This window comes from Haematobia irritans, chromosome 5 (assembly GCF_050003625.1).
Source record: "Haematobia irritans isolate KBUSLIRL chromosome 5, ASM5000362v1, whole genome shotgun sequence".
In the NCBI taxonomy this organism is placed as follows: Eukaryota; Metazoa; Arthropoda; class Insecta; order Diptera; family Muscidae; genus Haematobia; species Haematobia irritans.
In genome coordinates, this window is record NC_134401.1 from 164899938 (window position 1) to 164924785 (window position 24848).

At 30.8% G+C, this 24848-nt stretch overlaps 2 protein-coding genes across 15 annotated transcripts in view; both read right to left on the reverse strand.

The window, feature by feature from the left end:
• Window positions 1–24848, reverse strand: part of Pkn (serine/threonine-protein kinase N) — a 209851-nt gene that overhangs the window by 27476 nt on the left and 157527 nt on the right. For all 14 annotated transcript variants that reach the window (XM_075311991.1, XM_075311992.1, XM_075311993.1 and 11 more), the window contains one exon: window positions 339–1628. In XM_075311991.1, coding sequence (XP_075168106.1) covers window positions 339–1628 — 1290 coding nt within the window. The remainder of the gene's footprint in view (window positions 1–338; window positions 1629–24848) is intronic.
• LOC142240294 (uncharacterized) lies at window positions 5433–14862 on the reverse strand. The gene is made up of 4 exons (XM_075312001.1): window positions 14160–14862; window positions 11421–11801; window positions 7613–7879; window positions 5433–7548 (listed from the first exon to the last, which is right to left on the reverse strand). Exons 1-4 carry the CDS (start codon window positions 14547–14549, stop codon window positions 5803–5805), a joined length of 2784 nt encoding a protein of 927 aa, XP_075168116.1. The 5' UTR covers window positions 14550–14862; the 3' UTR covers window positions 5433–5802.

Consider the following 24848-nt stretch of genomic DNA (forward strand, 5'->3'; position numbering starts at 1 on the left):
GTATTACAAAACGATAGTATAGAGAGTAAATGAGAATCAAGCGGGAGAATGATAAGAGAGTAAAGAGATCTAATAATGAAGTCATAACATATGAAGTAATAGAGAGAGAGAGGAGAAATTTCATGGTCTTTTCATATAATCTAAACTATGAGCGCAAATCATACTCAAGAGACCATACACTTTCCTCTCAAATAAATAATATATGCGATAGTCATGCTTGTGATATGAGGAGGCCTATGTTTACTTAAGAAAATGATAATGTGCATGATTTTTATAGCGAGCGTATGATTGATATCAAAATAAAAACAGACAACAGCAATGATAATCGATAAACTTACCTCTTGATCCAATTTTGGTGGTGATGTAGCTGGTACTGGTGGTGGTACAACATCCGTTGGTGTATTCTGTTTGGAACCACTTGTAGGTGGTTTCGGTATGGGATTGGGTTGCATGTGTTTCCCCGTTATATTCAAGTGTAAATTGTTATTGGCAGCAGCCGAGCTTTTTGGTTGTTGTAATGGTGATGTTGGCGTTTCTGGTGGCAATGCAGCAATGCCTTGCATCGATAATGGCCTCTTACCACTTAGACCGGAAACCGAAGGATCGGGACATTCACCAGGCGTTTCAACATGCTCATTGCTACCCGCATCCGGATCGTATTGCATATTTTGGGCCAAAATTCCTGGTGAATAGGGTTCAGGTTCCTGATCTATGGTACCCGATGAGGGGGTACGTGATATGGGTGACTCACTATCACGATTTGTGGCAGCCATTTTACCACCGGCCAAATTCGTATTGGAGGGCGCATTGCGTTTCAACAAACGTCCCCAGGTGGCCACATTAATGTTCATTTGTTTGGCACGTGGTATATTCTTCACTTGCTGTTTGTTGAAGATCAAGCGTTGGCGCTGCAATTTGGGTTTTTGCGAAATCATCGGATTCAAAAATTTGATTTCGGCAAAAAGCAAACCTTGCGGTTCCAACTGCAAAGCCATGCCATGCCGCACATCATCAATAAACTCTTCCAAGCGTAAGAACTTGACGGCACACAAGGAACGCCAATCACGCCAATACACTCCGATTTCCAATTCACGAGAACGATCTAGATCGATGGAGAAACGTTGATCCCAGGCCTGTTGAGAGCATGGTTTCCACGAGGTTTGAGCCACCGTAGTGTTGTCCAATTTGATAACGGCCATAATCTCCGATGAGGTTTCATCTTTGACTGAATAACTTTTTGAACTGCTGCGTGAGGTTACACCCTTGACGAAACTACGCAAATCGCCCGGACTAGAGTTGTTATCTTTATCGCGGCGTGAACGACCGGGCACATCTTCCAGCAGACCCTGGCAACCCATGAGTCGCACTTCCAATTTACCCGTAACGCTAGCACAACGACCCAACGTGGATACCTGTTGGTATGGTTTACCTCCCAAGAAACCAGCATGGGAGGTCTGTAACGAGGTGTAATTGAATGGGACAGGCGATGAAGCTTGCTGCACTGTTTGCAATTCACTTTTTAACTGTTGTGCAGCCAAAGAATCAGCTGGTAGGTCTAGACGCCGCAAGTCCAGCGAATGACACAAGAGATCAAGTTTGCGGGATGATTCCGATAGACGGGCATGGGCCTATTGAGGATAGAGGAAATGGAAATCAAATTAATAAAAATGGAATAATAAAATTGGTGAAATAGATACAAGTTCATGGAGCCGGAGTATAGAGACTGCATTCAAAAAACTGGAAAATATTGGGGACGATGATCTGGGCGACTTGGAAGGGAATTTCCTCTTATTAACTGAGGACTTTTCCTCCCTTTCTGTTGTAAGCTATTAGGTGTCATTAATAACATATTCGCATTATATGGTAACATGATTGAGGTCTTTTACCAAACATGATGGTTACCAATAAAGAAGGAAGCGAGAAGACATAGCTTGGGAATATAAGACACTTATCTTTTATTTAGTATGGATTACATAAGAGATCGCATCGCAAAAAAGTGTGCCCCTATGTGGGTAATATTCAAATGCCGGAATTTCAAGGTTTTTGATGCAATTCCGGAGGGACTAAGAAAATATCCAGGATTGTAACACCAAATCGGTTCTATTCCTGTTCCGATATGAATTTTCGGTTAACTCTTAATTCTGAATCCGTATGGTATTGATGCTCGAAATGTTAGTTATTTGTGACCCCGGCCCTTACTCGTATGCTTTGCAATCCCTATAGAACTGACACTGACATCATTGTGGAAGCATACTATCGTCAATTTTCTACCTTTATTTTCCAATACGCCACGATACATTTGAATCCTAGGGGCGATCGATAGTTTATATCCCAAGTGTGATAGAGCGACAAGGAGAGGCATTCCACGCATTAGTGATCTCCGGGCTAACGTTACGATCCAATTTACCATTACGGATATTAGAGCTGACGAAATCATGTCCAGATATTGAACTATCTGGACATAGCGAGAGTAGAGAACCTGTTCTTCTTTCCTTCTTTGGACTCATCCGTTATAATCGATGTTGAAAATTGATCGTAATTCCACTGCTAAAGCCAGGCAAAGACTCGTCTAGGTTCGGACATACCGATATTCAGACTATTTTGATCTTCGGGCTCACCCTTTGGAATATTGGTAATGATTTCGCTACTGAAATGTTTTCTCGTTTAGGTTGGGTTCGTTTATCGTATAGGTCTAACTCTTTTCTCTAACCAGTAGCCAAGAAAATTGAGCGACTTTTCTTCAACAAAAGGGCCCAACATTTGAGTTATATATGCGGGCGCCAGTACATGTACACGGAATTTAGGGTTAAATCAAATGGAGTGGAACAATCAGGTCCACCAGGGCGGGATGATGTCTAGGGCATAGGGTGACCTTCATGTATACTATCGTCAATAGCCACAATGGGGTCACATTTAATAGCTCCCAGATAGGAATAAGGTCCACGAAGGACCTGCTAGCGGGATGGTGTCTAGGGCATAAGGTGACCTCCATGTATGTTATACTGTTGTCAATAGCCACACTGGGGTCACATTTAATAGCTCCCAGATAGGAATAAGGTCCTCAAAGAACCTGTTGGCAATATGCTGCTCAGAGGTGAACTATGCAGCGCAAGGGCGATGTGCAGTGGAAAGACTCCGATTTACCAGGCTAATGTACATGAAGTGCGACCGGGTGTTTCCCCAGCACTGCTCTTTATGCTTCCTTCTTGTTTAAAAACTGAGTTTCTATCGCAGAAACCTTTCCAATTATCATTTTGTGAATAGCGTCAAAATCCAATTTCGGTCCTCTGGTTTAGGTAGGAAGTCAGAGCTGTTTAAACATGCATCAGTGGACTGGTATTATGTTAATCCTGATCTCGGAGTTCGACCATTGTTCATAGCACTGGAGAGACGTAATCAATCAAGGAAGACCAGGAAAATATTGGCTCCAAGTAAGATCAGAGAGTCAACGAAGTGCAGTCATTAGCGTGGTTGCCTTGCGCACAAAGGATCATGTGTTCAATACTCTCAGCTTCGATGTAACTCCCACCATAACGGCGATGTGCAAGTGATATAACCTTTGACAGGGTTTCTACCCACCACTGCTCTTTATGTTTCCTGCTTGTTGCAAAACTGAAACTCCTGATACCCATTCACAGAAACCATCAAAATTACCATTTTGTAAATAGGGTGGAAATTCGCTTTCTGCAACCTTTTAAATCGGACATCTGGTTCTGGCAGAAAATCTGAGTTTTTAAACATGCATCAGTGGTCTAATATCACGTTAATCCTGATCTCGGAGTGCAACCATTATTCCTAGCACTGAAAAAAAAGGTAATCACTCAAGGAAGACCAGGAAAATATTGGCTTCAAGTAAGATCAGAGAGTCAACGAAGTGCAGTCATTAGCGTGGTCGCCTTGCACACAAAGGATCATGTGTTCAATACTCTCAGCTTCGATCTAACTCCCACCGTAAGAGCGATATGCAGTGGTATAACCTTCCGATTTGCCAGGACAATGTCCTATGAAGTGCGACAGGGTTTCACTCAAGGAAGACCAGAGAAATAGCAGCCACCGAAGTGTAGTGGTTAGTGTGGACGCCTTGCTCACATAGGATCATGGGTTCAGTGGTCTCAGTTTCAATCTAACACCCACCGCCGCAATGGCGATGTGCAGGGGACATTGCCAGGACAATGTCCTATGAAGGGCGACAGGGTGTCTCCCCAGCACTGCTCTTTAGCTTCCAGCCTGTTTCAATACTGAAACTCCTCCTGAAGCTTCTATCGCAGAAACCTTCAAAATTTCCATTTTGTAAATAGGGTGGAAATTCGCTTTCTGGAACCTTTTAAATCGGACATCTGGTTCAGGCAGGAAATCGGTACAAAGAACCCGCCGCCGTGGGATTGCAGCTGCCTCAATTCCTAACTATCAGTGATTGATAGCAGCATAGCTGACGTGTGTCCCATCTGTAATCAAGGGCCACATAAAACTCGTCACCTTTCCGCTTGCCCAGCTAAATCTACACGTCTCAGCACCAGATCACTCTGGACACATCCCATCCTTGTGGCGGAGTTCCTTGATCTGGATAATAACTGAACTACCAAATCATAGAACAAAATGGACGAAACTACATTAAAAACTATTAAAACAACATCAAGAAGCCACCGTGGTACAATAGATAGCATCCCCACTTTGCTCACATAAGTCCTGGTTAAATCCCAGCTTCGACCGACCACCAAAAAGTTTTCTGCAGTGGATTATTCTCTCACAGAAATGCTGGTCACATTTCAGATTGATCCAAAGTTTCTCTAAATGATTTCAACCCAATGTTAAACGCCGTTCGGACACCACCAGATCTCTCTGAATCTATAGAGAAATGTTTAGAAAGCCAATTTCGAATTCTTTTTGAATAAGATCGACCACTTTATTAGCATTCGTTTAAAAGAGGGAAGTTCAGCACCTGTGGATCCACAATCCTTAACCAAACAATTTCTGTCGATTTTGTTCTGGACTGACAATACGACTTAGGTAATCATGCAGATTCTTTTTATAGTCTGAGCGAATCGAATCCCATACCTTCCACATCTTGAAATAATCTCATTTAACAACAAGCTTAAATCGGTTTCGATGTCAATTCTAATTATCATGGAATTCTGTTTGAACTGATTTTAATTATCTTGGCATGATAATTGAACCGCGACCTTTTCGCTTCCTAAAACTAAAGACAATTAGACTCCGACTCCATGAACCTATTAAAAGTAGTATAAGAATAATGATAAAAAAAATATATAAGGCTCTTGATTTCGCAACATTGGGTACCAACCTTTATAGTCCCACATTTTAAAGACAATTGTTGAGACATAACCTAAAAAAGAGATAGAGTCCGTACTTTGGACTGAACCCTCTTAGCTATTACTAGACCTTGATAGAATAGAAAATATTTAGAGACTCCATTTTGTTTATGGTTTATTTATTTTATTGAGTTTTTTTTTATTTTGTATCAATATCGTCTAAGTATAGGAACAGGAGTATTTTTTACCTTAAGAGTTAATTTTGATTTTATTGTGAAAAATTTCACTTTTTTCTCTCGATTGAATTTTGTAATTTTGTTCGAAACTGTTATACAAAGTTAAATGCATTCAAAAAAAAGTGTTATATGTTTGATTATTAAAAAATATTCCTTTTGTGATTTGTTTAGAATTAAGTCTTAAAACTAAGGTAATGGCAGTATTGTTAAGATTTCTTGGGGTTAAGGTTACTCTTCTTTGGTAAGCGCTTCGTTGTATATTTTTCAGCTAAGAATTAAGCCTCTTTTCCGTCGATTTATTTTTTCACTCTTTTCAGCATGGTCGATTCGCCCAATGAAAAGGCACGACCGCGTACTTGAAAACGTTCGGCCATCCATCGTTGACAACTTTCACAAGAACAATTGGGATTCTTGGTGGGTCCAACATGATGGCCTGGCTTACGGGCCGGCACTACCTTGCCAAATTTGCTAGCCTTATCCAAATATTCCGAGGAATATCCGGCAGGTGGCAAAGCCGAAGAAGCATCACTAGCGGCTGGACTTTGCCTGTACGTGCTTTGGAACATATCGAGACGACGCACTGGTGTGGGCGTTGTTGTGGGGAAGGTCGTTGCACTTGTGGTGGCGGGAGGAGCTTCACTACCTCCACGTAAAAAGACAGGACTCACTGCAGGTTGTGGGGTAGAATGGCGACTTCTTTCCGTGGGCGTAGGTCCCGGGGAAGCAGAGAGATTTTCTCTTGTCTCACTTTTCCATCTTTGTAAGCCTGCTTGATAATTGGGATACAATAGAGATCCCTCAACAGGAGCTGATAGGGGTTGTTCTGTGGGATTGGGTTGATTTTGAGGGCCAAAGAAATGCAAAAAACCTGGACGATTTCGTGAGAAATGTTGAGTTTGATGAAAACCTTGTGTGGGTGATGTGGTTATGATCGGTGACATATTGGATCTCATAGGTTCCTGGGCTGGAGCTCCATAGGATTGATCAGTTTCTGAGTAGAATTCCGATTCTGAAGGCAAAGTGTCATCCCTTTGCAAACGGGCACCACCAGCCCCAAACGAAGAAATCCTATGTGGAGTATTAACTTCGGAAATGGTCTGCAGATGGTGCATAGCCCCTGGCTGATTATGGGGCTGATGATGATGTTGACCTTGACCTTGATTGGGTTCCTCCTCTTTGGAATGGCTACGGGACCATAGACGTTCCATTTGCCGTATTCTCAAACGATCCATGGCATTTTCATATTCAAAACTATCGGATTTCGTCAACGAATAGTCTTCATTATCATCGGTTTCCTTCCAGGTACTGGCGGCATCTACTACATCATGGCCTGCCAAAACACTGGATACACTGCTACAGGTATTATCTCGTACTGTGGACCGTGTCGAACTTGGATAGCCCATACTCAAGGCATCATCGGAAGACTGTCTTAGATATTTTTGCCTTAGATTGGCCAATTTAATGGCCCTCTGATCTCCAATGTGTTTACGGAAGAGCAATTGTTTGGATTCATTGACCTCATCGGCAGTGCTTGATTTGGTAATGCCTTGGCCCAATTGTAAATCACTACCCAAAAAGGTTTGACTTTCACTTGAGGTTTGTTGTTGTTGATGCTGAGCCCCAGGGCTTTGTTTCTGTTGACCACCAACCGTAGCGCCACCACCCAATCTTCGGGGCATAGCTCCTCCAGTCATTCGTTGATGCCTCAAACGCATTTGCTCATTATCCAATACAGTTTGAAATGTCGAATTGGATTCTTGATCATGTCTTCGATTATCCTCTGATTCCGAACTGGATTCAGCATCTGCATGATCCTCATCTTCCGAGCCAGTACAATAGACATCTATATGTACGGTACGGGGTTTCTTTTGACCATCGGTGGCCGATTGTACTGTCTTATTGGAGGCCATAAAGGCAGGCAATGAACCCAAAGCATGTGACGAAGGACCCCCCATAGACACATCTTCGCCTTCGATGGATGGTATGCGGGGCATTGAGGCCGATTTAAATGCAGGTGTTGGTGACGAAGGCATATACGAAGGCTACACGCAAAAAATGATAACAAAATTAAATTTTGAGAAATCTGGAGAGGCTATGAGTACTCACCCTAAATGTGTTTCCCTCGTTAACACCGCTCCCATGTGGATGCAATAGAGCCTCGGTGGTAGCTCTACGTTGATCATAGGCTCTTCTAGAATCCCTTCTATCCATGGGACTTAGTGATTGCTTATAGCGTCTATGTTCATATTCTTCAAAATATCGAGTTTCCGTATCGCTAGTCTGGCATATGGCATCTCGTAGATTTAGAATTTTACCTGGCATGGAGTAGGTCTGTGACCTTGGTGTCTGTGAATAAGGATCCTCTTCAAAGGACTAAGGAGGGGGAAAGGGAATATGTAATTTTTGGAATTTCCATGACGACAAAGAAACAAGAAATCAGGGTAACACTTTTCTCCATTGGCAAATAACGATAATAGGCAATTCATGGGCGATTTCGATTTCCGATATTTTTGTTATTGTCGACTATTTCCGAAACGGTTGGTAAGTAGCGATGAGTAGTAAAATTTTGACAAAATTTTCTATAGAAAAGAAATTTTGACAAAATTTTCTATAGAAATGAAATTTTGACAAAATTTTCTACAGAAATAAAATTTTGACAACATTTTCTATCGAAATAAAATCTTGACAAAATTTTCTATAGAAATAAAATTTTGACAAAATTTTCTATCGAAATAAAATTTTGAAAAAATTTTCTATAGAAGTGAAATTTTTAAAAAATTTTCTATAGAAATAAAATTTTTACAAAATTTTCTATAAAAATAAAATTTTGACAAAATTTTCTATAGAAATAAAATTTTGACAAAATTTTCGATAGAAATAAAATTTTTACAAAATTTTCTATAGAAATAAAATTTAGACAAAAATTTCTATAGGAATACAATTTTGACAAAAATTTCTATAGGAATACAATTTTGACAAAATTTTCTACAGAAATAAAATTTTGTTGTTTTTTTATTTCAGCTTAAAACCATACATTGACTAAACTACAAGTGTAGCTTAACCAACAGAGGAAAAGAATGGACGCACGTTTCGGAATTACCACATTCCTCATCAGCATCCTCTACTTGCAGCAAAACTATCAACCAATTATCAGAATAAATTCAGGCAGTTCATTAAACCCAACAATAAACCACACTTGAACCCTCCGAAAAAAGGTTTTACATTGATAGCCGGCTTTTGCCGAAATAAATTCGTACTAGCATCTCTCTTTTCCTTTGCCACCGTCAAATCATCGATTTGAATGAAGTTGGCTGGGTTTTATTTTGAGCGTGCTTCCTCTTCTTTCTTTCATTCGTTTTGTTTTGTTATTGTTGACAAAATTTTCTATAGAAATTAAATTTCGAGAGAAATTTTCTATAGAAATAAAATTTCGAGAGAAATTTTCTATAGAAATAAAATATCGACAAAATTTTCTTTAGAAATAAATTTTTTAAAAAATTTTCTATAGAAATAAAATTTTGACAAAATTTTCTATAGACATAAAGTTTCTAGAGAAATTTTCTATAGAAATAAAATTTTGACAAAATATTCTATAGAAATAAAATTTTGACAAAATTTTCTATAGAAATAAAATTTTGTAAAAATTTTCTATAGAAATATAATTTTAAGAAAAATTCCTTAGAAATAAAATATTGACAAAATTTTCTATAGAAATAAAAATTTTACAAAGTTTTTTTATAGTAATAAAATTTTTACAAAAAATTTCTATAGAAATAAAATTTTGACAAAATTTTCTATAGAAATAAAATTTTGACAAAATTTTCTATAGAAATAAAATTTTAACAAAATTTTCTATAGAAATAAAATTTTAACAAAATTTTCTATAGAAATAATATTTCGAGAGCAATTTTCTATAGAAATAAAATTTTAACAAAAATTTTCTACAGAAATAAAATTTTGACAAAATTTTCTATAGAAATAAAATTTTGACAGAATTTTCTATAGAGATAAAATTTTGACAAAATTTTCTATAGAAATAAAACTTCGAGAAAATTTTCTATAGAAATAAAATTTTAAGAAAATTTCCTTAGAACTAAAATGTTGACAAAATTTTCTGGAGATATAAAATGTTGACAAAATTTTCTATAGAAATAAAATTTTGACAAAATTTTCTATAGAAATAAAATTTTGACAAAATTTTCTATAGAAATAAAATTTTGACAAAATTTTCTATAGAAATAAAATTTTGACAAAATGTTCTATAGAAATAAAAATTTGCCAAAATTTTTTATAGAAATAAAATTTTGACAAAATTTTCTAAAGAAATCAAATTTTGACAAAATTTTCTATAGAAATAAAATTTTAACAAAATTTTCTATAGAAAAAAAAATTTACAAAGTTTTTTATAGTAATAAAATTTTGAGAAAATTTTCTATAGAAATAAAATTTTGACAAAATTTTCTATAGAAATAAAATTTTGAAAAAATTTTCTATAGAAATAAAATTTTGACAAAATTTTCTATAGAAATAAAATTTTAACAACATTTTCTATAAAAATAAAATTTTGACAAAATCTTCTATAGAAGAAAAAGATTGACAAAATTTTCTATAGAAATAAAATTTTGACAAAAATTTCTAAAATGTTGACAAAATTGACAAAAAAATTTCTACGGAAATAAAATTTTGACAAAATTTTCTACGGAAATAAAATGTTGACAAAATATTCTATAGAAATAAAAATTTTACAAAATTTTCTATAGAAATAAAATTTTGACAAAATTTCCTATAGAAATAAAATTTTGACAAAATTTCCTATAGAAATAAAATTTTGAAAAAATTTCCTATAGAAATAAAATTTTGACAAAATTTTCCATAGAAATAAAATTTTCTTTAGAAATAAAATTTTGGCAAAATTTTCTATAGAAATAAAATTTATTATTTTAATTTCTTTGCTATTTTAATTTTTTCTAAGGACGGACATTCTCCATGAGATTCCAACCGTAATGAGGTTACCATGTTATTTTTGGGTATCTTGTCTACGTTCGCTGAAATTTTTAATAAATTGTACAGGTGCAGATTTTAGACTATGTTGGTCTTCATTTATATTTAAGGTTTTTATTCGCCACTTTTGCCACAATTATTTTTTGGGTATTTTCTCGTCATATTAAAAGTCGAATGCATGTGAATGACCTATAAATGGCATGCTTAGCATCATCACCGGCATCGATGTGCAAAAGAACAATTTTTTGTGGTGGTTTATCATGATTCGCAAATATTTAAAAATAGCTCAGATATGAACTACACAAAAAAACCAACGAAAAAAATAGATCCACATGGTTAGTAATGTAGCACGGGAAGACGTCAACCGCCAGGCAGTCTGTCAGGGGAGGAGGTGGCCAAATGATTTATACATCATTAGCAATTTCATATAAACCAATGAGCGGCCATTTACTCGTAATTGAGTTTCTCATGCGTATGCGAAATGAAAAATAAGTTAACAATTGGGCGACTCTATTAAATGGGGAACATAGGTCACGCGTTCATATGCTTTGAGGTGTCCCGCGTGCTGCTGCTTCTGTAGGATTAAATTATTGTCAGTTGCTCGTGTTGCGGATAAAACGCCTCATAATTTAGAAAGTGACAGTAAAACATATAAAACATGTATGGCGGTGCCTTCAAAGCCAGCAGCACATCCCGAAATTAAGTTTTATTCCATGATTCATTTGACATGGAAATCTTTACTATCCGGACATGAAATTTGCGAAAAGTAAAATCTTTTGATTATTTAAAAAACCATAAATTTTTTATGACAATTTCCCTGATCGAAAAAAAAACCTAATGGTGAATAAGCCAATGGAAAAAAGTGTTTACTCCTGTATTGTTTTGAGGGATTTATCGAAATTTCCCCATTTACCTTTTCTGGTACGACTGTATAGCAGGCCGTGGTATTGAATACAAACGGATCGGGTTCTTCTTCTCTAATCAAACTTCGACTCATATGTCTGGCCACCTCATTATCATCGACTTCGTCAATATTATGTCCTGGCGGTGGCAAAAAGTCAGCCACTGCTGAAACAATGATATTACAGGTACTGCGACATCTTGTCCCATAATACGGTGTGGAGGTAGCCGTATCATCTTCTCCGTCTTCTTGAGTTTTATTGGGATCGGATTTTCTTTTACGATTTGAAGTATTCGAACCACTAAAGGCCGAATCAGCTCCACCATAGCAGGTTGTTGATGATGCAGTTGAACGAAAACTTTCCTCTTTACGGCAGCCATTACGGGATTTTTCCTGGAATTTTTGTTATGTAAAAACCGGATTCTTGGAAAGTTTTAAATATGGAAGTTGTGTCTAAAAATGTTGGACATAATATTTCGATAAAATTTCTGATTGCAGGAAATTTTGACAGAATTTCCTATAGAAATGCAATTTTGACAAAATTTTCTATAGAAATAAAATTTTGATAAATTTTTCTATAGAAATGATATCTTGACAAAGAAATGAAATTTTTTTAAAATTTCCTATAGTAATGATTTTTTTTTTTTTAAATTTCCTATAGAAATGAAATTTTTACAAAATTTCCTACAAAATTTCCAATAGAAACGAAATTTTGAAAAAATTTCCTAAAGAAATGAAATTTTGAAAAAAAAAATTCCTAAAGAAATGAAATTTTTAAAAAATTGCCTATAACAATGAAATTTTGAAAAAATTGCCTATAACAATGAAATTTTGAAAAAATTACCTATAGCAATGAAATTTTGAAAAAATTTCCTATAGCAATGAAATTTTAACAACATTTTCTATAGAAATGAAATTTGGAAAAGTTTCCTATAGAAATGAAATTTTAACAACATTTTCTATAGAAATGAAATTTTGAAAAAGTTTCCTATAGAAATGAAATTTTAACAACATTTTCTATAGAAAGAAAATTTTAACAACATTTTCTATAGAAATGAAATTTTGACAAAATTTCCTATAGAAATGAAAGTTTGAAAAAAAAATCCTATAGAAATGCAATTTTGACAAAATTTCCTATAGAAATGAAATTTTGACAAAATTTCCTATAGAAATGAAATTTTGAAAAAATTTCCTATAGACATGAAATTTTTACAAAATGTCCAATAGAAATAAAAATTTGACAAAATTTCCTACAGAAATAAAATTTCGATGAAATTTCCCATAGAAATGAGATTTTGACAAAATTTTCTATAGAAATGAAAATTTGACAAAAATGAAAATTTCCTATAGAAATGAAATTTTGATAAAATTTCCTATAGAAATGAAATTTTGACAAAATTTCCTATAGAAATGATTTGACAAAATTTCCTATAGAAATGAAACAAAATTTCCTATAGAAATGAAATTTTGACAAAAATTCGACAAAATTTCCTATAGAAATAAAATTTTAACAAAATTTTATATAAAAAAAAAATTAACCAAAAAAATAAAATTTTGACAAAATTTTCTATAGAAATGAAATTTTGACAAATTTTCCTATAGAAAATACATTTTAATAAAATTTCGTATAGAAGTGAAATTTTGACAAATTTTCTTATAAAAATCAAATTTTTACAAAATTTTCTATAGAAAGGAATTTGTGAAAAAAAATTTCTATAGAAATAAAATTTTGCCAAATTTCCTATAGAAATGAAATTTTGATAAAATTTCCAATAGAAATGAAGTTTTGACAAAATTTCCTATAGAAATGAAATTTTGAAAAAATTTCCTATAGACATGAAATTTTGACAAAATGTCCAATAGAAATAAAAATTTGACAAAATTTCCTACAGAAATAAAATTTCGATGAAATTTCCCATAGAAATGAGATTTTGACAAAATTTTCTATAGAAATGAAAATTTGACAAAAATGAAAATTTCCTATAGAAATGAAATTTTGATAAAATTTCCTATAGAAATGAAATTTTGATAAAATTTCCTATAGAAATGAAATTTTGATAATATTTCCTATAGAAATGAAATTTTGACAAAATTTCCTATAGAAATGAAATTTTGACAAAATTTCCTATAGAAATGAAATTTTGACAAAATTTCCTATAGAAATGAAATTTTGACAAAATTTCCTATAGAAATGAAATTTTGACAAAATTTCCTATAGAAATGAAACGAAATTTCCTATAGAAATGAAATTTTGACAAAATTTCCTATAGAAATGAAATTTCGACAAAATTTCCTATAGAAATAAAATTTTAACAAAATTTTATATAAAAAAAAATTAACCAAAAAAAAATAAAATTTTGACAAAATTTTCTATAGAAATGAAATTTTGACAAATTTTCCTATAGAAAATACATTTTAATCAAATTTCGTATAGAAGTGAAATTTTGACAAATTTTCTTATAAAAATCAAATTTTTACAAAATTTTCTATAGAAAGGAATTTGTGAAAAAAAAAAAATCTATAGAAATAAAATTTTGCCAAATTTCCTATAGAAATGAAATTTTGATAAAATTTCCTATAGAAATGAAGTTTTGACAAAATTTCCTATAGAAGTGAAATTTTTGATAAAATTTCCTACAGAAATGAAATTTTGAGAAAATTTCGTGTAGAAATGAAATAAATTCCTAGAAAATGATTTTTCAGTCCAACATTTTTTTCAACTTCCGAAAAGCTTTCATATCGAAAACCTACCTTTCCCGGATCATGAGAATATCCAGATGATCTCGATGAATTTCTTTTGAAAACATCCGAATGTTTATCATTTTGACCTTCATCCATTGCATTGCCATCTTCATCTAATGTAGACCATTTGTAGACAACACGTACTGGATTAATTGGATCATTGGTACTGAAATCTTTGCGTACCGTTTCACCAGCACGGGCAAAACGCAGTTGAGCCCTAACAGTCCATTCGGCAGTTAGTTCATGAGGCATTGGTGGTCTCACCTGCTGAGGTTGTGGGTGGTTTTGTCGAAATTCTTGATTGGTGGTGCTGCCAGCACCGGCCTCACTTTGTTTATCATCAGCATTGTTGGATTTATTATCTGGAGGTGGTGGTGGTTGTGGTGTATGATCCCCCATTTTTTTCGGCGGCTGCTGCTTGTTTGAGTTAATCACTGTTGCGTTTGCTAAATTTCGTTATTCAACATTGTTTTTGGTGGTCCATTATCATCAGATGCTGTGGCATTTATAAGCGTATTTGGGATTTTGGTTTTGTTTTGGGGTTGTTGTTGTTCTTTAAAGCACATTTACATTGTTGTTTTTTAATTTTCGTATTGTTTTTTTATTTAATCGTTTAATTACCCACACATTTTATAACTTTAATTTAATTTCATTTAATATGAGCACTTGGTTTTTTTTCGAAATATTTTAGAGCACTTGAAATGATAACATGAGTTTTATTTAGTTTTTATTAATTTATATACAAATGTTAAATTTAGAAAATTATTTTGCTAATTGTTCAAGGTGTTGTCTTTTGCGAAGGTGCGAATATAGAGGCACCAAATATTGAAAGCATTAATCATGAAACAAATAAAACAAGTATATACAGCACTAAGTTCGGCCGGGCCGAATCTTAAATACCCACCACCATGAGCCAAATATTAGGGTTTCCTTTGAAATTTCAGGAGGGCTTGAGGATTTGAGGACACTTCCCGAAGATAAATTTAAAGATTTCACCTATGAGGACTATATCAGATTCTGGATTTATAAGAACCATTTTTGTTTGAGTTTTAGAGGAATCATTAACATCTCTTGCAAGTGTGCAAGAAAATTATAAAATAACGTCTTGATTTGAAATCTTACATCGGTAGAAGTAAAATCTGGAAATTTTACATTGAGTTTCAAGCAATTTTCATGATCAGTGCGCCTTCTACACCCTCAAGAAGTGAAGTCGGTCTATATGGAGGCATTACCAAATGGACCGATAAAAACTTAATCCGATACACGTTTTTGTGAGCCTAAAATACCAGAATATTTACAATTTCAGGCAAATCAGATAAAAACTACGGTTTCTAGAAACCCAAGGAGTTAAATCGGGAGATCGTTCTTATGGGGGCTATACTAAAATATGGACCGATACTCACCGTTTTCGGCACACCTCTTTATGACCCGAAAATACCTCTAGATTTCCAATTTCAGGCAAATAGGATGAAAACTTCGGATTCTAGAAGCCCAAGAAGTAAAATCGGGAAATCGGTCTATATGGGGGCTATACCAAAATATGGACCGATACTCACCATTTTCGGCAAACCTCTTTATGGTCCTAAAATACCTCTAGATTTCCAATTTCAGACAAATTAGATAAAAAACTACGGTTTCTATAAGCCCAAGACCCCAAATCGGGAGGTCTTTTTATATGGGGACCATACCAAAACATGGACCGATACTCACAATTTTTGGCACACGTATTTGTGGTCCTACAATACCTCTAAATTGAATAAAAACTGCGGTTTCTATAAGCCCAAGAAGTAAAATCGGGAGATCGGTCTATATGGGGGTTATACCAAAATATGGACCGATACTCACAATTTTTGGCACACGTATTTGTGGTCCTACAATACCTCTAGATTTCCAATTTCAGGTAAATTTAATAAGAACTGCGGTTTCTATAAGCCCAAGAAGTAAAATCGGGAGATAGGTGTATATGGGAGCTATACCAAAACCTGGACCGATACTCACCATTTTTGGCCCAAGACCCCAAATCGGGAGGTCGGTTTATATGGGGACTATATCAAAACCTGGACCGATATAGCCCATCTTCGAACTTGGCCTGCCTGCAGACAAAAGACGAGTTTGTGCAACATTTCAGCACGATTGCTTTATTATTGAAGACTGTAGCGTGATTACAACATACAGACAGACAGACAGACAGACGGACATCGTTATATCGTCTTAGAATTTCTCCCTGATCGAGAATATATATACTTTATATAGTCGGAAATCGATATTTCGATGTGTTACAAACGGAATGACAAACTTATTATACCCCCGTCACCATTCTATGGTGGTGGGTATAAAAACGTAGCAAAGGAATTTGGAATAAATGTAGAAAAACGTAAATTTTTAACTGCCATACACGAGCTAGCATTTGCTACACAGGAACGTGTGTCATAATTATCTACGAAAACAAACGTTTCGAAAAAAACAAACATTTCGGCTACATTTTCTATAGAAATTATATATGTATCGACGATTTCCAATGCTAATTTTTTTCAATTTAAATTCTTAAATATATACCCACACCCATGGTGACGTATACTTGCTTTCATTAATTTTCCCGAAAAGATCAATCATACGCACAAGTGTATGGAATACAATATGGAAACTTCATTTTAAATCAAATCTATTCTTTTTTTTCAATTTTGAAATTGGGATTGAACCCACGAACCTCTGTATGTAATCACGGTTGCCACTCGTGCCAAAAATAATCAACCAAAAATGTTTTCTATAGACAATTTTCTCAAAATTTCATTTCTATAGAAAATTTTGTCAAAATTTTATTTCTATAGAAATTTTTCTCAAAATTTTATCTCTATAGAAATATTTGTCAAAGTTGTACTTCTATAGAAAATTTTGTCAAAATTTTATTCCTATAGAAAATTTTGTCAAAATTTTATTTCTATATAAAATTTTGTCAAAATTTTATTTCTATAGAAAATTTTGTCAAAATTTTATTTCTATAGAAAATTTTGTCAAAATTTTATTTCTATAGAAATTTTTGTCACAATTTTATTTCTATAGAAAATTTTGTCAACATTTTATTTCTATAGAAAATTTTGTCAACATTTTACTTCTATAGAAAATTTTGTCAAAATTTTATTTCTATAGAAAATTTTGTCAACATTTTATTTCTATAGGAAATTTTGTCAAAATTTTATTTCTATATAAAATTTTGTCAAAATTTTATTTCTATAGAAATTTTTCTCAAGTTTTAATTCTACAGAAAATTTTCTCAAAATTTTAATTGTATAGAAAATGTTCTCAAAATTTTATTTCTAAAGAAAATTTTGTGAAAATTTTATTTCTATAGAAAATTTTGTCAAAATTTTATTCCTATATAAAATTTTGTCAAAATTTTATTTCTATAGAAAATTTTGTCAAATTTTATTTCTATATAAAATTTTGTCAAAATTTTATTTCTATAGAATATTTTGTCAAAATTTTATTTCTACAGAAACATTTTTCAAAATTTTATTTTTATAGAAAATAAAATTATAATAAAATTATTTCTATAGAAAATGTTTTCAAATTTTTATTTGTATGTAAAGTTTTCTCAAAATTTTATTTCTATATAAAATTTTCTCAAAATTTTATTTCTATAGAAAATTTTCTCAAAATTTTATTTCTATAGGAAATTTCCTCAAAATTTTGTTTTTATAGAAAATAAAATTATAATAAAATTATTTCTATAGAAAATGTTTTCAAATTTTTATTTGTATGTAAAGTTTTCTCAAAATTTTATTTCTATATAAAATTTTCTCAAAATTTTATTTCTATATAAAATTTTCTCAAAATTTTATTTCTATAGAAAATTTTCTCAAAATTTTATTTCTATAGGAAATTTCCTCAAAATTTTGTTTTTATAGAAAATACAATTATAATAAAATTATTTCTATAGAAAATGTTCTCAAAATTTTATTTCTATGCAAAGTTTTTTCAAAATTTTTATATCTATATAAAATTTTCTCAAAATTTTATTTCTATACAAAATTTTCCCAAATTTTATTTCTATATAAAATTTTCCCAAATTTTGTTTCTATATAAAATTTCCTCAAAATTTTATTTCTCTAGAAAAATTTTCTCAAAATTTTATTTCTATAGGAAATTTCCTCAAAATTTTATTTTTATAGAAAATACAGTTCTCAAAATTTTATTGCTATGCAAAGTTTTTTCAAAATTTTTATTTCTTTATAAAATTTTCTCAAAATTTTATTTCTATGTAAAATTTTCTCAAAATTTTTATTTCTATATATAAATTTTCGCAAAATTTTAATTCTATAGAAAATTTTCTCAAAATTTTAATTCTATAGAAAATTTTGTCAAAATTTTATTTCTATAGAAAAATTTGTCAAAATGTTATTTCTATAAAAAAAAATTGTCAACATTTTATATCTATAGAAAATTTTCTCAACATTTTATATCTATAGAAAATTTTCCCAAATTGTATTTCTATATAAAATTTTCTCAAAATTTGATATCTGTGGAAATTTTTTTCAAAATTTTATTTCTGTAGAAAATTTTCTCAAAATTTTATTTCTATATGAAATGTTATTTCTATAGAAATTGTTCTCAAAATTTTATTTTTATAGAAAATTTTCTCAAAATTTTAATTCTATAGAAAATTTCCTCAAAGTTTTATTTCTATAGAAAAATTTTTGTCACAATTTTATTTCTGTAGAAAACTTTGTCAAAATTTTATTTCTATATAAAATTTTCTCAAAATTTTATTGGGATAGAAAATTTTTTCAAAATTTTATTTCTATAGAAAAATTTTATCAGAATTTTATTTCTATTTTTTTCAAAATTTTTATATCTATATAAAATTTTCTCAAAATTTTATTTCTATACAAAATTTTCCCAAATTTTATTTCTATATAAAATTTTCCCAAATTTTGTTTCTATATAAAATTTCCTCAAAATTTTATTTCTCTAGAAAAATTTTCTCAAAATTTTATTTCTATAGGAAATTTCCTCAAAATTTTATTTTTATAGAAAATACAGTTCTCAAAATTTTATTGCTATGCAAAGTTTTTTCAAAATTTTTATTTCTTTATAAAATTTTCTCAAAATTTTATTTCTATGTAAAATTTTCTCAAAATTTTTATTTCTATATATAAATTTTCGCAAAATTTTAATTCTATAGAAAATTTTCTCAAAATTTTAATTCTATAGAAAATTTTGTCAAAATTTTATTTCTATAGAAAAATTTGTCAAAATGTTATTTCTATAAAAAAAAATTGTCAACATTTTATATCTATAGAAAATTTTCTCAACATTTTATATCTATAGAAAATTTTCCCAAATTGTATTTCTATATAAAATTTTCTCAAAATTTGATATCTGTGGAAATTTTTTTCAAAATTTTATTTCTGTAGAAAATTTTCTCAAAATTTTATTTCTATATGAAATGTTATTTCTATAGAAATTGTTCTCAAAATTTTATTTTTATAGAAAATTTTCTCAAAATTTTAATTCTATAGAAAATTTCCTCAAAGTTTTATTTCTATAGAAAAATTTTTGTCACAATTTTATTTCTGTAGAAAACTTTGTCAAAATTTTATTTCTATATAAAATTTTCTCAAAATTTTATTGGGATAGAAAATTTTTTCAAAATTTTATTTCTATAGAAAAATTTTATCAGAATTTTATTTCTATATAAAAATTTTGTCAAAATTTTATTTCTATAAAAAAAAATTCTCAAAAATTTATATCTATTTTTATTTTTACAAATTTTTTTTTTCTCAAAATTTCATTTCTATAGAAAACTTTCTCAAAATTTTATTTCTATATAAATTTTTTTTAACATTTTCTCAAAATTTTATTTCTATAGAACATTTTATTTCTATAGAAAAATTTTTCAAAATATTATTTCTATAGAAAAATTTCTCAAAATTTTATTTCTATGTAAAAATTTCTCAAAGTTTTATTTCTATAGAAAATCGTCTCAACATTTTTTTTCGACGTAAAAGTTTTGTAATTAAGAAAATGTTTTTTTTTTTTGTTTTGCTTTGAAGTATCCGTTATTTGGAAATTTGAAATTTGGAGTTTTAAATAAAAATTTCTCTATTTTTATATAAAAAGCTGCCTATTTGACTCGAAATCAATACCAAAGTCCTTAAGGGAAGGTCAACAATTTGGAATTCGAATACAATTTTTGAGTGTAGTGTGAATTTCGCATCAATATCTGAGACATGCAATTTATCTCGGAAACCCGACTAAAAACATTAATCTTCAAATTCAAATATTAATCATACGCAAACTATTTTTACGCTCCCCTAAAATACTACCAGTACAGTGATTGTTGATATTTTTGCATATTCCATCAATGTCCCGAATGCTAAACACATGAATATTTGAAAAAAATATTTTGAAGGGACCACCTGTTTCCATAAAGACATTAGTATATTGATTTTTCTGATGACGTAAAATCCCAATAGGGTATAATTTGAATAATGTTCAACTATTGCAAACATGTCCCTCAAAAAATCCATATTCCAATATGGATACAAATGTGCCAATAATACAAATACACTTTATGGTCACTATTCGCCATAAGACAAGACTAGAAAAAATGTCTAAAGAAAATATTATTTTCACATGTCCATCAAAATGGGAAATTGAACCACCACCTATTCTATTGACGCGTTTTGTCTTTTTTTCGAAATGCCATAGTTTTGCAAATAAAAAAACAAAAAAACTAAATAAAGACCAACAAACAAAATGATGGACGGACAATTAAAAACTATACAACGCTTTTGGACTCTATAGTAGCACCATCAATTCAAGGTGTTTTCCCATTTAAAGACCCATCGAAATAGAATATTCAGATAATAATAAAATAAAACCAAATATTTAAACTACGTAAATACCAAATAACAACACAAATGTGAATGGATAAAAATATGTAAATTTCTCTCTTATATATATGAACGAAAGTGTTCTCATTTATATGTGACGATTGTGTGCGAATGTGTCCAAAGAATTGAAATAAAAGTGAAAATTTATAACATTCGCAAAAAAAAAAACAACATTATTAATTAAATGAAAATAATGTCGTATAGAAATAAAAATTTTCACATGACCAAACGATTCTTGTAGGCCAACGAAAAAATAAGGACTGTCCCAGTAAATTTCGTAGATGCTTAACTCTAAGTAATATTTGAAAAATTTTAAATTTTGATTATTTTAAATTTTGAATTTTAATGGGGGATATTGAATTATGAAATTTTATACCCCAATACGTTACGGGCGCTTTAGGATCAAGAAGAATAGAAAATACAAAGTACAAACGCACTTCGTTCCCGATCATTTAAAACGACACCTGTGTTACATGACCATTAAATTGTAGAAATCTGTGTAGAAATTTACATATTCTCTCCCGAATTCTTCTTTAAAATTTCTGTTCCTCAGGGAATCGCGATAGAGCGATTAGCATATTTGGTATTATTTTCAAAATAGATCTGAAATCACAGCCTACAGACAGTAGATGCAACATGACATTAAGAGCATCTGTAACTGAATGTTGGTGAAACGCCCTTGATACACACAAAAACGCAACATTTTTTTTTCTACAATTGCCACTCTTATGTAGTCATTGAATAATTCTAGATTTTAGACTCAACTTTCTCATCATTGTCTTCTCGTATGACTACAATGTTACTGTGGCTTTTCTCACCCTTTTTTCAACATGGAACTTAACGTCCAACATTTGGCATTATTTTCAAAATATATCTGAAATCGCAGCCTCCACATCTACAGACAGTGGATGCAACATGACATTAAGGGCATCTGAACCTGAATGTTGGTGCTATGAAAATTTTGTCAAAATTTTATTTCTTTAGAAAATTTTGCCAACATTTTATTTTTATAGAAAATTTTGTCAAAATTTTATTTCTATCGAAAATTTTGGTCAAAATTTTATTTCTATAGAAAATTTTGTCATAATTTTATTTTTAACGAACATTTTGTTCAAAATTTTATTTTTATAGAAAATTTTGTTCAAAATTTTATTTTTATAGAAAATTTTGTTCAAAATTTTATTTCTATAGAAAATGTTGTCAAAATTTTATTTCTATAGAAAATTTTGTCAAAATTTCATTTCTATAGAAAATGCTGTCAAAATTTTAGTTCTATAGAAAATTGTGACAAAATTTTATTTCTGTAGAAAAATTTGGTCAAACTTTTATTTCTATAAAAAGAAAATTTGAAAATGTTACTTCTATAGAGGATTTTCTCAAAATTTTATTTCTATAGAAAATTTTGGTCAAAATTTGATTTCTATAGAAAATTTTGTCAAAATTTTATTTCTATAGAAAATTTTGTCAAAATTTTATTTCTATAGAAAATTTTGTCAAAATTTTATTTCTATAGAAAATTTTGTCAAAATTTTATTTAAAATGTGGGTCAAAAATGTATTTCTATAGAAAAATTTTAGTCAAAATTCTATTTTTATTATTATTTCTATAGAATAAATTCTATTATTTAGATAGGATTATTTCGCAAAATCTGCCTAAACATAGAGAATTCTACCAAACAGTAAAAATCTCCCAATTTGGTAGAATTCTACCAACTGTGGTAACCAAATGATCCCTTTAAAACGAAGGATGCGATCGTTGTCTTAATATAAAATGTATTCATTACTAAAACGTTCAGTACGTTTTGCTTCTCAAACAAAGGTGTTATCAAGCGGGGAATTGTAACGCCTGAAAATATGCAACAAAAAATACTGTAGTGGGAAAACGCGTTCTTTTATGATAATCTTAAAGATGAATTTTCAATGAAATGGAGATAAAATGTTCGTTGGATTTATTTAGATCTGATTTGAGAAAAACACGACTTTCTAATCTCATAGAAAAAATTATTTATATAAAATTATTTATATTATTTATATTTACTTTAAATCGTTGGTTTTTATAATATGTTTGCCACTTTTTTAAATTACTGTGCCACCTTTTATTCCAAGTGGCACTTTATGTGCTACTTTTTAGAAATACTCAATGGTAACGCTGATTACAACAAAGCTAAGAAAAACGCGACTTTATAATTTCATAGAAAAAACAATTTTAATCGTTTTATTTTTTTATAAAATGTTTGGCACTTTTCCCGTTCAAAAATTCGAGATTCACTAATAATCTGTTAGATATGATATTTAGCAAATTTAATTTTTGGGGACAGTCCTTAGGTGACAGTTAACAAAAGGCACAATGGCACAATATATGTATGCGTATTTTTATGAAGCGATATAAAAAGACCCACCATATATTTATATACACAGCATCTGTACATATATCTATAATTTTGTGTAAATATAAATATATATATTTTTTTGTTTTATTTTGTAAAATAAAAATCTGTTTTTTGGGGTCAAGCAAAAAAAAACACGAATAGTGTTTTTTACACACAAGAAAAAAATTATTCTAAATTTAACATTTGTACAAAATTCACTTAAAATGTATATACATCACAAATTTAAAATTGTCACAATTGTCATGGTATTTTTTAAAGTACTTTTTTTAAATAATTTTAATTATTATTTATTAGATCATATTAGTTATACGAAAAAAGCTGACATATTCTAGTATCCATTTTGGCAGCTCTTGAGGTTTTTGCATATTTTCTGTTAAATATATGTCCTATATTATGCAATAAATGGATATATATTTTATATATATATATAGCTCTAATTTGTTTATAATTTAAACAATGGGAATGTTGTTGCCTTCATTTTTGGACTTAATGATTTTTTTGTTAAACAAATTAATTCAAATGCCACTATACACGCACACTACACATACACACAGGTATCCAATGATTTTTTTTTTCATTCGTTTTTCGATTCCATATTTTTTTTTTCTAAATTGGCACAAACGTTTTTGTTATTTTTTTGTTAACATTTTCTTTTTTCGTTGGTTAAAATTGAAGCATTTTCTTATTAAAATTCTTATTAAAACTCTATTAAAGATTTTCTTTAAGTAAAAAAAAAAAAAATAATTTGCCAAATCCGAAAAGATTTTTTTATTTGGCGTTTTTTTGAACGTTTTGAACAATACCACGTCTCTCGTTCAACTGAAAAATCTTTTGTGAGTGTCCGCCTTAGTTTGGACTCGGGGTCTTCTACCATTTTCACAGAGAGTTTGTGGTGGCGGAAGAAACAAACAAGTGTTGAATTTTTGGGCTTGTTTCTCCCAAAAAACAAAAACAAAAAAAAACATCCAATATACACAACAGAAATCTAAATATCCCAAGAACCCATAAACAACAGATTTTTCTACGGCTGAATAGCAATCGCCTGCTTGAGTGTCTATCTGCCTATAGAGAATTTACCAAATTTCCCAATGATGTTTTGCAATGTATGTATGCAAGTGTGTAGCATGTGTGTAGCATGTGTGAGTGTGTATGTGGATCGTACGATTTGTTACTACCGGAAAATTATTTTCTCCTCGCTCACAATTCTTTCACTAATGATCGGCCCATTTGGTGGTTGCTGAAGATTGTGAAATATGACTTTGTTTGCCAATTTAAGGGAAATCTTAAGAGACTTTTCGTCTCTGTTAATGAGAAAGCCACTAAGAATAAAGAGAACTTGATTATGATTTACTAAAATGTAATTTAAAGAAACCTAGAAGAACTATTGTAAGCAATCATGAATGGGAGAAATAG